Below are 13,142 nucleotides of genomic sequence, written 5' to 3' on the forward strand. Positions count from 1 at the left end.
TTTCGTTTGCGTTATGTGTTGGCTAGATATGACTCGGCTTTGCCATGAAGATACTTTGTTACGTCTGCATGAGTGCATGTATGTGTGTTGGTGTGTATGGGTATCTGCATGCACGTAGTCGTACATGCGCACACTTATATGTGTGTGTGTGCACGTGTGTATGCATTTCTGAGTATAGTTCTTTCATCTTGTTCATCTGCGGCTTTTTGAGTGTGGCAAAGAACCTTTGGTTTGCTCTTCATAGCGACGCTGAAATGTGGCCTTTTGATATCTTGCTGGGCGGCAGTGATGCTGATTGAGTGCGCATGTGTATAGTGCAGATTCTTTCAATGACTAATTTCACCCAGGCATAAATGTAGACGTGTCTCAAAAATAAAGCCAGTTGGAAGTGTGCACTCTGTCCTGTCGTCACATCTCTTTTCTTCCACATTTTTTTGCATAAGTACATTCGATTTAATGCAGAATGAACCAACTCGGCCAAACAAAAGTACTTACTGAAACACTTACTATTGGATGACATGTAGTGCTATAATTGGGTAAAGTTATAAGAGCTTCAAGAAATGAACCATTGGAAGTAAGGCACAAAGGCACAGTAGGAACACAGAAAAAAAAGACGGGTACCTGCTTATCTGATCTCTACAGGTCACTTCCAAAAGATGTCATACATGAAAATGGGGCTTTGTTTGGAGAGAAAGTGCAGCTAACATCAAGTAACCATGGCAGCTAGCTACACATTATGAGTTACAATTTTGAGACGATCAAGTTCACTGACTACACCGTGTAATAAGAAACAAGAACGCTTTAGGAATGACAAAGTGAGATAGTCTGTTTGCATGAAAACGGTAATGAAGATCACAGTGGCATCATCGCAAGCAGCAAGGCCATTCAAGGCGCACAAATTCAAAACACCATGCCTCAAAGTTGCGAACACAGCCACTATGGCCCAAAACATCAATCCAACACATCCAATGCAGGCTTCTCACCTATAAAGACAGCTGTCCGCACTGAACACCAAGAAATAAGCATAAGGGACCAATTATTCAACTGCACTAAAGATATGCAACGCTTCGGACTTGCATCTGACGCCCCTTTATGCTTCACAATTTTGTAATTTTAAAAGGAGGGATGGAGAAGAAAACTACGAGTTTCCAAAAGTAGGTGCGATTCTTAAACTATATGTAGTTAGCTTTCCACTATCTGCAGGTCATTTTCACATCATTATGAAATATCAACAAGCACAAAGCGCTTTTGCTTTCACGATTCCTTAGAAAGCAGGAAACTGTTGTCGTAGGAATCAACATTATCACAAATTTACAATTAAATTGGGACACCACACTTACCAGGAAGTACACGAGTAGCCCTGGGCAGACGTTAAGGTAGAGACATTTAGAGGAAGCTGTCACCTCTGCAAATCAAGCACAAAAGTGCAACCATTAAGGTATACTTTCAGGTGACACTGCACACAAGAGCAAAGGACTCAATAAATGTTAAACTGTTGCACATTTCATGAAAAGCAAACAAATGCTCAGAATAACATTGTTACACTCCAGAGAGACAGCACATGCTTCATAAATTCATCTGAATAAACACTGCACAAAATAACAATGAAAACAGTCATTTGAACCATAATATGCGGTTGTACAGCACACTAAGAGCAACAAGCACCGATACTTGAAAAATGAATGTGAGGTTTGGCAAAGGTTTCTTCGAAAAGCAAAAGTGGATGTCATCTAGTTTTGCTCTTCACCAATGAGCAGCTGCACTTAACTGCGAAATAATTTGAAATGTGCATCAATGCCAAGCAGTAATGAACAGCAATGACATTTTCTTCAAGCCATGAAAAAGGGGGAAAAAAAACAAGAAAATGACTATAAATCACATCACATGGAAGTAAAAAAAGCAACTACTGTTTTACAAATGCATTCACAAAAACGACGACATATAAAGACATCTGCCACTAGATATGGAAACCAAACCTAGCTTCCTTAGTGGTTTGATTAGAAACAAAATATATTCTAAACAGCCCAACTACAAAGCAATAAAACAATGCAGGCAAGTTTAGGTGCTGATCGATGCCATGCTTGCACAGAGTAGCAATGCAAACATTCGATCTACCTAAGCTTCATTCCAGAATAATGACCAGAACAAGGCAGTTGCTTAGACCCCTTTCATATCTGCACCACCAAAGTAGCAGCCTGATGCCAGACAGCAATTGTGTCTCACCAACTTTCTAATGCCTGCAAAAAGCCTCACTGGGCAACACCTATGGAACACCCGAAACTAGGTGCATAATGTTAGAGCAAAGAGAAAGCAACAGATATCGCCAACACGCTTCCGACCCTGTGACTGCTAGTAATAAATTTATAAAATGCGCAAGCAGCAAGAACGGGGGCTCTAACATACTTCACTCCAAGCCCATTCAGAGATGCAGAATGAACCTCTACGGCATCTACCAACCACAAAACTACCTTTCGCTTGGACTGAACGGCGGCAAGAGAAACGCGCCCAATACTAGGTTCTCGTGAAGTGCACCCCGGCACGGTTTTGGCATAGGAATACCGATTTCATTTCGAAACAGGCGCCCCGGAATCATGTTAACGGCCAATACACGTCGAGGTACTGACCGACTGCGCCGCGTCCAAAACGCACCACCAGTGTAGCGTAAAGCACAGGAACCAGAGAAAAATAAATAGCTGGATCGACAACAAAAAGCGCAGCTGTGAGAGGCGCGTCCCACCCACGTCAGTACTTGTCAGACCGATGCGCAAGCAAGCCGACACATCTTCCCGTGCCGCCGCTTCCAGAGACCACATCCGCCCTGAGAATAAGCTCCGCATTCCGCAGAATATAAAAAGGAGAAGAAAAGGAAGAGAGAAGCGCACGTCTCGCGCAACCGCCGCAAAGTTGCCGCGGAAATGTGCCTTTTTTCTCGTTTTAGAAGGAAGCAAAATAAACGACCAAAATACAGGGCCGCGGAGCTCTCAAACAAAACTTGGTATGCGAACAGTGCCGATTTCAAGAGCCAGATAACGCAAACCATACACACACACGAACGGTTGTAGGGATGCTGCTCACTGGCGGCGGGAGAGGTGTTAGAAGCAAGTGATCCGTGCAGTTACGCGATGCGACACGGCGGTCTATACTTAGAAATGCGACCGCTTCGCAGAGTCCTGCGCTGCTGTCAACGCCTGTACGCTGCCCATACAGGTCGACGGCACAATCAAGCTTGACCTGCTGGCCACAGTAATTAGCTCAATAACACCGCCGACAACGATCACGGCTACTACTCACTCTGCAAAGGGCCGGGGAGAAAATATATTTATACGTCAGGTCGCAGGTGACTACAGTTTAGCCCTCTCGGCAGACCAACAGTTCAGCATATCACAGAAGAGATTATTTCGAACGATATTGGGCACGTGCGAAGCGCCGCACGGGCTCTCACCGCAGGGACTGACTCACACGAGCGAGCACGGTGAATGCATTCCTTATAAAGCCAACACAAGCAAAACGCCACTAAACACTGTTACGAGCTGTCGTGCACACAGCAAAGAGAAATAATCGGCACCGTTTCTGCGCATAAAATTACTATTTCGAAACAACACCGCAAAGGGAACAGACACGACGAAAAACCTCCAGCAGCGGCTACGCGATCGAACACCGACTGCATCCAGACTTTTCTGCTCGAAACACAAGACGAAGGCTGCCAAATCGCGAGTACTGGAACCTTTGGCATCGCTTACCTGCCTGAGGTCTAAATCATCGGAGCGTGGAGCTGGAGGATACCGCTGTCGGAATCAGATGCAAAGACAAAATTGCTGATGCCAAGCTTAGCCCTAAATTTTTACTGAGGGCATCAACAACACCGACCTGCACCGACCGAATCACCGAATCCGCTACTTCCCTAATTTACTGGGTCACGTGAGCATGTACGAACCAATCAAAAATTTCTAAAGCACTCAGGGTTGCTACATGTTGGAAAAAGAAAGTGCGTGAATCTTTTTCCAATAGAAAATTATTTTTAGTCACAATTCCGAAAAAACTCCAACTTTACTTATCAGTTATACTGTTTAAATAGTACTCATTATCTGCATATCTTGCATGAAGGTGCACTAAGTTTTCAATAACATTTAGTGAGTAGACACCCGCCCCCACAAAGCCAACCACATGAAGCCAACTTACGTCGCTTACGTTCGAGCCAGTTTGAGCCACAAACGCGACTGTCGAAGCATCGGCGCGGATTTGCGGATTTACGCTGCTTGTGGTACATGTGGAATATCTGTTGAAAGGCATCTTAGTGACGTTTTAAACAGCCCTCAAATCACAAGTAATGAAAGTCGCTGTTGAAGGCTGTGCGCATGGCGAACTTGACAAGATTTATGAGACTATCAAAGGCATAGAGAGCCAGTACCATTTCACAGTACGTAAGGGTTTTGTGGGCACTCTTGAACTGGAGAGCGTGAATGTTTGGTGCTTTCATTCCAGGTAGACTTGCTGATCATCTGTGGGGACTTCCAAGCAGTCAGGAATGCGTCCGACATGGAATGTATGGCTGTTCCTAAGAAATATCGAGAGATGAAAGATTTTCACAAGTAATTCATTCCTTCTGTGTACCGTGAAATCCAGTGTAAATTATGCCGCGTGAATGCTTGTGTTAGTGTTTTTCTATGTATATAATGAGAATAACACGGGCCCTCTGAAGATAACGCATCATGGTTATTTGCCAGCGTTTATTGCGCAAAATACCCCGTTGGCTAAACCCCGTTGCTAAATACCCCGTTGGCTAAACTGAGTGCCGACTAGGTTGATGTGAAGACAATGCATGACAAACGCCATCTCTTCCTTAGTCTCATCTGTCTTCGACGCTTTCATGTGTGACCAGTCCCCCTCGTAGATATGTGCCATTCTCCAAGGGCACAACAACACTGAGTCAACACCTGCCGCTGCAACGGTGGATGCGGATTTTTAGCTTATATTTTTATTATTGTTTTAATTTAATCTATTTTTTTTCTGTTCTTTGTGTGAAGAATTTTCGCTGTGCGGTATGGCACATATACGCGAGGATATGTGCCATTTGTACAAGAGCACAGCAAGCTGCCACTGCTGTTGCTTCAGTGAAATTTCGTGTCTTACACATTTTAATTGTAACGACAGTCATTTGAAGGCCCCCAGAGCATGAATGTGGGTCTTCGCACTAAGCAAGATTTATTTAGGAAGCCCTTGTGCCTTCGTGTGTATTGATATTGAAGTTGTTTTTTTTTTAATTCGCCAGCCAAAGCATGAACAGCCAAGCCATGATTTGGAGAAAAGCGTGCACCAGTGCTAGTAATAAACTTGCATGATACTGTGCTGTATCCAAGAGTTGAAACTTAAATGGTGAATAGAACATGCACCAATTTCAGCAGTGATCGTTCTGTATGCTTATGAGAGGGCAGAAACGTTTCAGGGGCATTCAAGACCAGTGTTGGTCAAATGTTTAGGGGAATCCCCCAAGGTGGAGTAAATTTGTAATGAGGGAGTAATTACTCATTGGCATCCACCCAAGCGCAGCCATACGGCTACAAAGGAAAGCTACACAGCTCTCTGAGAAACTTCGTAGTTAAAGAAAAATTCGTCCTGGTCCGGGGTTTGAACCCGGGACCACCGCTTCACCGGAGCAGTCGCTTTACCAACTGAGCTAACCGGGACGGCAAGCTTATGGTAGGGCGAGAGCGAATTGATCAATAACTCGAAGTGGGAACAGTGTTAGTCAAATGTTTAGGGGAATCCCCCAAGGTGGAGTAGATTTGTAATAAGGGAGTAATTACTCATTGGCATCCACCCAAGCGCAGCCATACGGCTACAAAGGAAAGCTATACAGTTTTCTGAGAAACTTCGTAGTTAAAGAAAAATTCGTCCTGGTCCGGGGTCGAACCCGGGACCACCGCTTCACCGGAGCAGTCGCTCTACCAACTGAGCTAACCGGGAAGGCAAGCATAGCTTTCCTTTGTAGCCGTATGGCTGCGCTTGGGTGGATGCCAATGAGTAATTACTCCCTTATTGCACTCAAGACCAGTGTCTACTACTCTCGTAAATTTTGCATCTTAGACATTTTACTTTCATCTTAATTGTATTTTCATCGTATGTATGATCCTAGGTACTACTCTGGAGAGAAGAAAGCACCACTATTGACGATAGTAATTGGTGGAAACCATGAGGCTTCCAACTATATGGCCGAATTGGCATATGGGGGTTGGCTGTGTGAAAACATCTACTACATGGGTGAGGAAGTTTAAAGCTTGTTTTCATGCGCATTTAAAATGGTCTTGCATGCTTATTAAAGTCTGTTTTGAAATGCCGCATATTTTAGTTTTACAGTGCTTGGAATTAGGTAATGGTGCAGCCATAGGCCCAACAGCATATGATAAGTTCATATAAAAGCACTGTTAACATTAAAATTCCCAATTCCTCCTCAAGAAGCAAGCACCATTTCTTGGTTTTTACGAGCGCACATTTGGTAGGGCATTGCAGGACAGAGGAGAGATGGAAGACCTCTGCTCTGTCCTGTCTCGTTGCACAGTGTCCTGTCTTAAGACTGTTTCTTGACCAGTGATGAAAGCATTGCAGAAGGCACATTTGCAGTTGCCTGATTACTGCTTGGCAGCAATCATGGTGGCAGACAAACAGTTGTATATGTGTACAGTCGCATAAAGAATATATAGCACACTTTGCCACTCTCATTCTTCTCTTTCATCCAGAAGATGAAATAGGGAAGATTGCTGTGCTTACATGCAACTGCACGCAGGGCACTTTCTTGCATAAGTATCGAACACTGCTCAATTCCTGACAGACAGCGTAGGAGAGGAGTTTGATCACTGCAATGCACTACGTATTATTCTAGCCGCGACTGTACACTCGCCGTCAAAAGTAAATGGAAGGCAACTTTGTCAAAAAAAAATTCAATTTCTTTAAATCTAAAGCATAATGGTCCATATTTGTTGGTGCACAGTGCAATTCGCACAATCACAATTAGGCTGCACATATGTATTCAAGGATGCATGAATTGGAGGGGAGGGGCAATGATTAAAATTTTTCGTTAATATTGCCTTCCATTTACTTCTGACGGCACCTGTACATACGGTATGCACTTGCATTGAACTACCATTAACCCACAATGTGCCTTGATCAAGACTTCCTCATATGTTCATTTTACTGTTTGAAATAAATTGCAGCAATGTGAAAAAGTGTACAAAAGGTTAATTAAGCATCAAGGAATAGAAAATGCTTGCAGTAAAAAGAATTGGCATGTTTTGTTTTGATTTTATCCTGACATAATGCAGTGAAACGTACTGCACTAAGCACACATGCAGTATGTACCAGGCCTGCTTGGTTCTTCAGAATTAGTTCACCATGTAGCCAGCATACGTCATAGGTGCATGATAATCCCCACATTTTGGTGGACCTAGGAGCAAAGTTGTTGCACCAAAGTCCACTTTGTAGGTTAATGACTTGACAAACACGAATTGGTAAGGCTCATCCTAGTCTTAACAGCTTCCATAAATGGCACTGTTACCAGTATTACTTCTAAATTTTGTGTCACCTTTCATGGTGCTGGCGAGCATTGCAAGACCACTGAAGTGCAATATGCCTAAGTCCAACTACCTGCAAACACGTGGTATCCAAACAGCTTAGGACCTGCTCTTTTGTGCACATTTCTGTAGTTATTTCTGGCTGAAGGATAACACTGTGCTCACCTGGCCCAAGGTGGAGATCATGTGTAGAATACCGAGACATGTTTTCTTTTTCAGGTTATGCAAGTGTTGTCAACGTTAATGGTATTAGGATAGCAGGCATCTCTGGAATATATAAGGGTCATGACTATCTAAGAGGTAAGCATTTTAGTACAATGTTGCAACCTCAATTGTAGAGCTGTATTCTTTTTGCAGGCCACTTTGAAGTGCCACCTTACAATGATTCCACAAAACGGAGTGCTTACCATTTACGAAACTTGGAGATCTTCAGACTTAAACAGGTGAGGATAACAGAGTCTGCTTACAGTTTATACACGCTTTAGAATCCTTGAGAGGGCACAAGCATTGGGTGTGTAGTTTATTAGGTAGTGTTATGTCTTGTGCATTTTTAAATGTGTCCTTTCTGCTCAATATTTTCTATGAATGCGACATTTGTTTGTACCACCATGGAATTAATATTCTACTCTTTCCAAGAAAGCATCTCAATGTTTTGAGGCTCCTCTAGTGGTAGGCCTTTACTGCAACATTGACACACATGTTGAAACATGTCTAAATGTGGCACTCTTCACTGTGTTCATGAAAATTGGCTATTTCTGAAAAAAAAATTAAAAATTTTCTTGCAGCTGGCAGATCCTATTGACATAGTGATTTCGCATGACTGGCCACGTGGAATCTACAACTATGGAAACACTGCAAAGTTGCTACAGCAAAAGAAATTTTTTGCTGCTGAAGTTCACAGCAATAGTCTCGGCTGTCGTCCAACTGAGGGCTTGCTAGAACAGCTGAAGCCGAAATACTGGTTTGCAGCGCATCTGCATTGCAAGTTTGCTGCACTAGTCAACCACCAGGCAAGTCTCAGTCTCCTTTTGATTAATGATTTCCAACAGTAATGTGCATCTTTTATGAACCAGAATGGAACGTGCACAAAGTTCTTGGCCCTGGACAAGTGTCTGCCCAGAAGAGACTTTCTTCAAGTAAGAGTCATTGAAAAAAACATTGCCTGTTCTCTATCCTAAACTTGTTAGCAGTGGGATGGAAGTTATAGGTGCTAGGTGAAAGCTTGCGTATCTGTGTGCCTGTCTTGAAAGCATGTGAGAATAGCACACTTGTTTTGAAAATCATCAAAAGTCATCGCTCTGTGCTAATAGTTTCCACTCCACCACCAGCAAGTTGTGAGATTGTGTACAGACCTTTATTTCCATTTGTAAACAAACCTTGGAGGTGATAATAGGGACTTCTCAAAACACTTCCGGCAAATGAACTCTTGGTATCATCAGCGTAATGTTTAAGTGGTGCCAGTGCAGATGCAGCAGCATTTGTGTCTAGCGCTCATTACCTGGCTGCTATGCAAATTACTACAGTGAACTAGAAGCAACAAATAGTGGGGAAACAGTTCCCACTTTTATGGGGAAAGTGAAATTGCTGCCTGTGGCACTGGTCATCACTGTAGTCTTGTCATCATCATCATCAGCCTGACTACACCCACTGCAGGGCAAAGGCCTCTCCCATGTCTCTCCAATTAACCCTGTCCTTTGTCAGTTGTCGCCACTGTATCCCCGCAAACTTCTTAATCTCATCCGCCCACCTAACTTTCTGCCGTCCCCTGCTACGTTTGCTTTCTCTTGGAATCCACTCCCTTACCCTTAAGGACCAGCGGTTATCTTGCCTTCGCATTACATGCCCTGCCCAAGCCCATTTCTTACTCTTTATTTCAACTAAGATGTCATTAACCCGCGTTTGTTCCCTCACCCACTCCGCCCTCTTCCGATCTCTTAACGTTACACCTATCATTTTCCTTTCCATAGCTCGCTGCGTTGTTCTTAACTTAAGCTGAACCCTCTTTGTTAGCCTCCACGTTTCTGCCCCATAGGTGAGTACCGGTAGGATACAGCTGTTGTATACTTTTCTCTTCAGGGATATTGGTAAGCTACCATTCACGATCTGAGAGAACCTGCCATATGCGCTCCACCCCATTCTTATTCTTCTAGGAAAAGAAATTGATGCTGTTACTTATGGCAAAACTTGTCTGTATGAGAATGGGAGATGACGAGCTACCGAGCTTACTGTTTTGTGAAATACTATGCGCTGCATTTGCAACATAAAGGTTTCTAAATTCATCTGAAACAGAGAAATCAGGATTAACCAAGCGAGTGGAACATGTGAGTTGCCTTTCCAAAGCAAATCAGCAAAAAAAAAGGCTCACTGGACGTGTATATCTTGTACAAATGTCCTCTCCAGGAAGCGCACTGCTATGCCTGCTATGCTATGCCGGATTGCAGTGTTGGCAGAGTATGAAGTGGTTTGTCAAAAAGGCATTGTTTAAGTCTCCCTGAATTGTTTTCACGCTTACAAACTGTTGCAGACGCTGGACATGCCAACCTCAAGTGACGAGCCTCCAAGGCTTACTTACGACTTAGAGTGGCTCTGTGTGCTGCAGCTAACAGACCATTTGCTGAGTGTTGACTCCAAGAATCACTATATGCCTGGACCAGGATGCAGCCAGCGGTAAACAGTTAATTTACTACACATTTTTATGCATCCTTGTAGCAAAATTTCTTCAGCTGAAATTCATTCCATTTTCTTTTCTCATTCAGATGGCAGTTCACACCTACAAAGGAAGAAAGGGAGAAACTGGCAGCTACCCTCAGCAATGATTTGTTTGTGCCTTTCAATTTTGAGCGCACTGCTCCTGTGTATGTGCCTGGATCAGAACGTTGTCCAGGCCAAGTGAAGCCCTATATCAATCCCCAAACCGAAACCTTTTGCAAACAATTTGGACTTCGAGACCCATTGGCTGAGGCTCTGAACCCTCAGCAGCGGTCATCGCCGCTGGGTATTTCTGGCTTTTTGGGAAATGAAGATGTGACGAGCACTACAATGTCATCGCTGAATGAATCTGAAAACCTGAGCCACCAGCCAAGCCCAGACACAGATGAAGAGTCAGTGCCCTTGCATGAGATGAGTGCAGAAGAACGGCAAAAGGTGCACACATCTGAATTTGGCAGTCCTGTTTGCTTGCCAAAGGATAAGAAAGAGCTCTTCCCAGAGTTGACGGAAAAGACTGATGATGTGAAGCCAAAGGCTACTACACCTCCTTCGTCTTTTGGGAGAGTAATGAAGAGAAGAAATCAGTCTATATACACAGAGACTGATGAGGCAGATAACTGAACATACATGCTCTGTTTTCAAGGCTGTATTCGCATGTTCCTGTATAAACAGTGAACAGCTCGGAACAAATCAAATTCTTTGTAAAAAAAGGCCTTTCTGGTGTCAGTACCTCCTCCTTCCTGGCTGTAACTGGCAGTTGCAATTGAAAAATGCAAGAGCAACCATGGACTTCCGCCTTAAGGCCTTAAAACTTTCTCACTGGCCAAACCTGATGGCCATGGTCACTTACAAATCAGAGAAATGTAATAGCTACAATAAAAGAATGGTGATATTAGGCAAAGGTATGGTTGGTTGGTTTGTTTATTGGGTTTAACGTCCCAAAGCGACTGAGGCTATGAGAGACGCCGTAGTGAAGGGCTCCGGAAATTTCGACCACCTGGGGTTCTTTAACGTGCACTGACATCGCACAGTACACGGGCCTCTAGAATTTCTCCTCCAAAGAAATTCTAGCCGCCGCGGCCGGGATCGAACCCGCGTCTTTTGGGTCAGCAGCCGAGCACCATAACCGCTGAGCCACCGCGGCGGCCAGGCAAAGGTATAAGAAAACTCCAACCACACAAAGCTTAAAATAGTATATTACAGATTGTCATGTATCAAGGCTGGTATAGTGTTATTTGTATTTTGCACCATGATCGGGACAAAATGAGTACCTCAAATTTCTAAATCACCATGTCTGTTGCCTAAATGACAGAAGAGGCACTTCAAGTTTCACATTTAAGAAAGATGCACCTCGTGAGGAACCTGCTATGCTGAGGTACACTCGGGAAGTTATTTTGTGCAGATTATACATGCAGATTATACAAAGCCTTAGTTAAAATGAAAAGTGCAGCACCTGACAGGTTTTGGCATCAGCTGTTCTTTGCCGGCTGGCAGCAGAAGCAGTAAGGAGATAGAGCCGCTCTTTCCAGTCATAAGCATTGCAAAATAAATAAGGAGTTGAAACATAGAGAATCAAGGCTATACCATCAGGTTTCTGTTAATGGTAAAGCTTATACTGGCCAGCAGCTGCATTCGGTAAAAATAGCATACCTCGTTATAGCGAACAGATGAACTGTAAAATAATCCGATATAGCCGCAATTCGTAATATCTAACTCCAAAGACTGCAACCTGCCGCTTCACTGCTCTGAATGCACAAAGCAAAGTCGGAAAGTGTGTAAACTGATGTTTGATAAGTGCCGAACTTTCAGAAGAAGCAAGGACCGAACCACGAGGGAAATAATTGAGGCCCAAAGGATATCAGGTCTGCGTGACCTTTGCGTCAGCACCCTTTCTCTTGCGCTATTTGGAAAAGAACGGGCGCAAAGCGCGCCCATAATTACACTGTTACAATGACACGTAATTACACTTTTAGCAAAGAAACACCCAAAAGGGAGTAAATGGCTCTAACGCACACCCAAAAGGAGGTTTTTTTTGTTCTATATGTAAGATGTTTTTTATTTACTCCCTTATATAAGGGAGTTATTAAGGAGTGAAAAGGGAGTAATTTTTTTACTCCCTTATATAAATGGAGCCCGATAATGGCGTGATGTTTATGGTCTATTTATCCTCATTCAGGCTCATTCTTACAGTGACAGCGGTGGAAACGGGCAGTAGCTCTTACAAGCCCAGCGGCGGCGTAGGCGGCAGGAGTCGTCTGCTTGTTGTCTCCCTTTGCTGTACGAGCTCGTTTGGTTGTCCGTGTTTGTAGATAAAGGGATGTAACATTATAATCAATAGTTCAAAACTGAGGAGTCGCTGGGTAGTTTTCACGGTCATGCACCACGCTATATTTGACTAAAAACCAGGGCAGAAAAGTTGAAAACACCTCTGATGGTAGTTTGGAATGGCAGTGTTTGCTTCCATATTCACTTCATTATAAGGCTTGGCTTTTCAATATGACAGGAAAAATGTAGCCTCATGAGCTCAATCAAGAGCTCAGAGTTGACACTATGTTCTGTCACAGTTCCATGTTCATGAAACACAATCTGCTGCAATACATTGCGAGGACCACACTGAAAAAGCCTGTGAGAATTAGGCCTAAGGCGGGGCTGTAACGGGGTGGCGACACAAAGGAAAGTTAGGTATGGTTAGAGTACTGGAGGCTTCACAGGAGCAATTCAATTATGTACCATACTGTAGCGGAAAACGGCGACAAGCCGATATCTTGTACCGCGGCAGGCTCGCGTGAAGGAGCAGAAGTGAGCAGAGATCCAGCGACGATGGTAACCAAGCGGTCTTCACTCACCGCCAGTGCCGCCGCGGTGGCT

General features: G+C 43.8%; 2 protein-coding genes across 3 annotated transcripts in view; one reads left to right on the forward strand and one right to left on the reverse strand.

Moving 5' to 3' along the window:
* The window catches only part of Pkn (serine/threonine-protein kinase N), a 96,551-nt gene extending 92,632 nt beyond the window's left edge, over window positions 1-3,919 (reverse strand). Inside the window, exons 1-2 of the mRNA XM_089580683.1 lie at window positions 3,741-3,919; window positions 1,341-1,405 (exon numbers count right to left, since the gene is read on the reverse strand). The gene's annotated coding sequence lies outside the window, so the exon portion shown is untranslated. The remainder of the gene's footprint in view (window positions 1-1,340; window positions 1,406-3,740) is intronic.
* A 291-nt stretch (window positions 3,920-4,210) lies between these two features.
* ldbr (lariat debranching enzyme) lies at window positions 4,211-11,177 on the forward strand. Of its 2 annotated transcripts, none has more exons than XM_089580684.1 (9): window positions 4,211-4,417; window positions 4,483-4,589; window positions 6,134-6,258; window positions 7,785-7,865; window positions 7,923-8,008; window positions 8,351-8,575; window positions 8,639-8,701; window positions 10,090-10,232; window positions 10,322-11,177. In XM_089580684.1, exons 1-9 carry the CDS (start codon window positions 4,328-4,330, stop codon window positions 10,893-10,895), a joined length of 1,494 nt encoding a protein of 497 aa, XP_089436810.1. In that variant the 5' UTR covers window positions 4,211-4,327; the 3' UTR covers window positions 10,896-11,177. The 2 variants fall into 2 exon arrangements, with proteins under 2 accessions (XP_089436810.1, XP_089436811.1); XM_089580685.1 differs by having other exon boundaries at window positions 4,354-4,417; window positions 4,483-4,543.
* Window positions 11,178-13,142: the final 1,965 nt, after the last annotated feature.

This window comes from Amblyomma mixtum, chromosome 3 (genome assembly GCF_055824585.1).
Source record: "Amblyomma mixtum isolate Tamu chromosome 3, ASM5582458v1, whole genome shotgun sequence".
In the NCBI taxonomy this organism is placed as follows: domain Eukaryota; kingdom Metazoa; phylum Arthropoda; class Arachnida; order Ixodida; family Ixodidae; genus Amblyomma; species Amblyomma mixtum.

What these genes read in the sequence shown, in the direction of transcription:
- ldbr (XM_089580684.1), top strand. Translation starts at nt 4,328, where the DNA reads ATGAAAGTCGCTGTTGAAGGCTGTGCGCATGGCGAACTTGACAAGATT. An exon ending in TGAAAACATCTACTACATGG is followed by an intron (nt 6,259 to 7,784) that starts GTGAGGAAGTTT and finishes TTTCTTTTTCAG; the next exon opens with GTTATGCAAGTGTTGTCAAC. An exon ending in AGATCTTCAGACTTAAACAG is followed by an intron (nt 8,009 to 8,350) that starts GTGAGGATAACA and finishes ATTTTCTTGCAG; the next exon opens with CTGGCAGATCCTATTGACAT.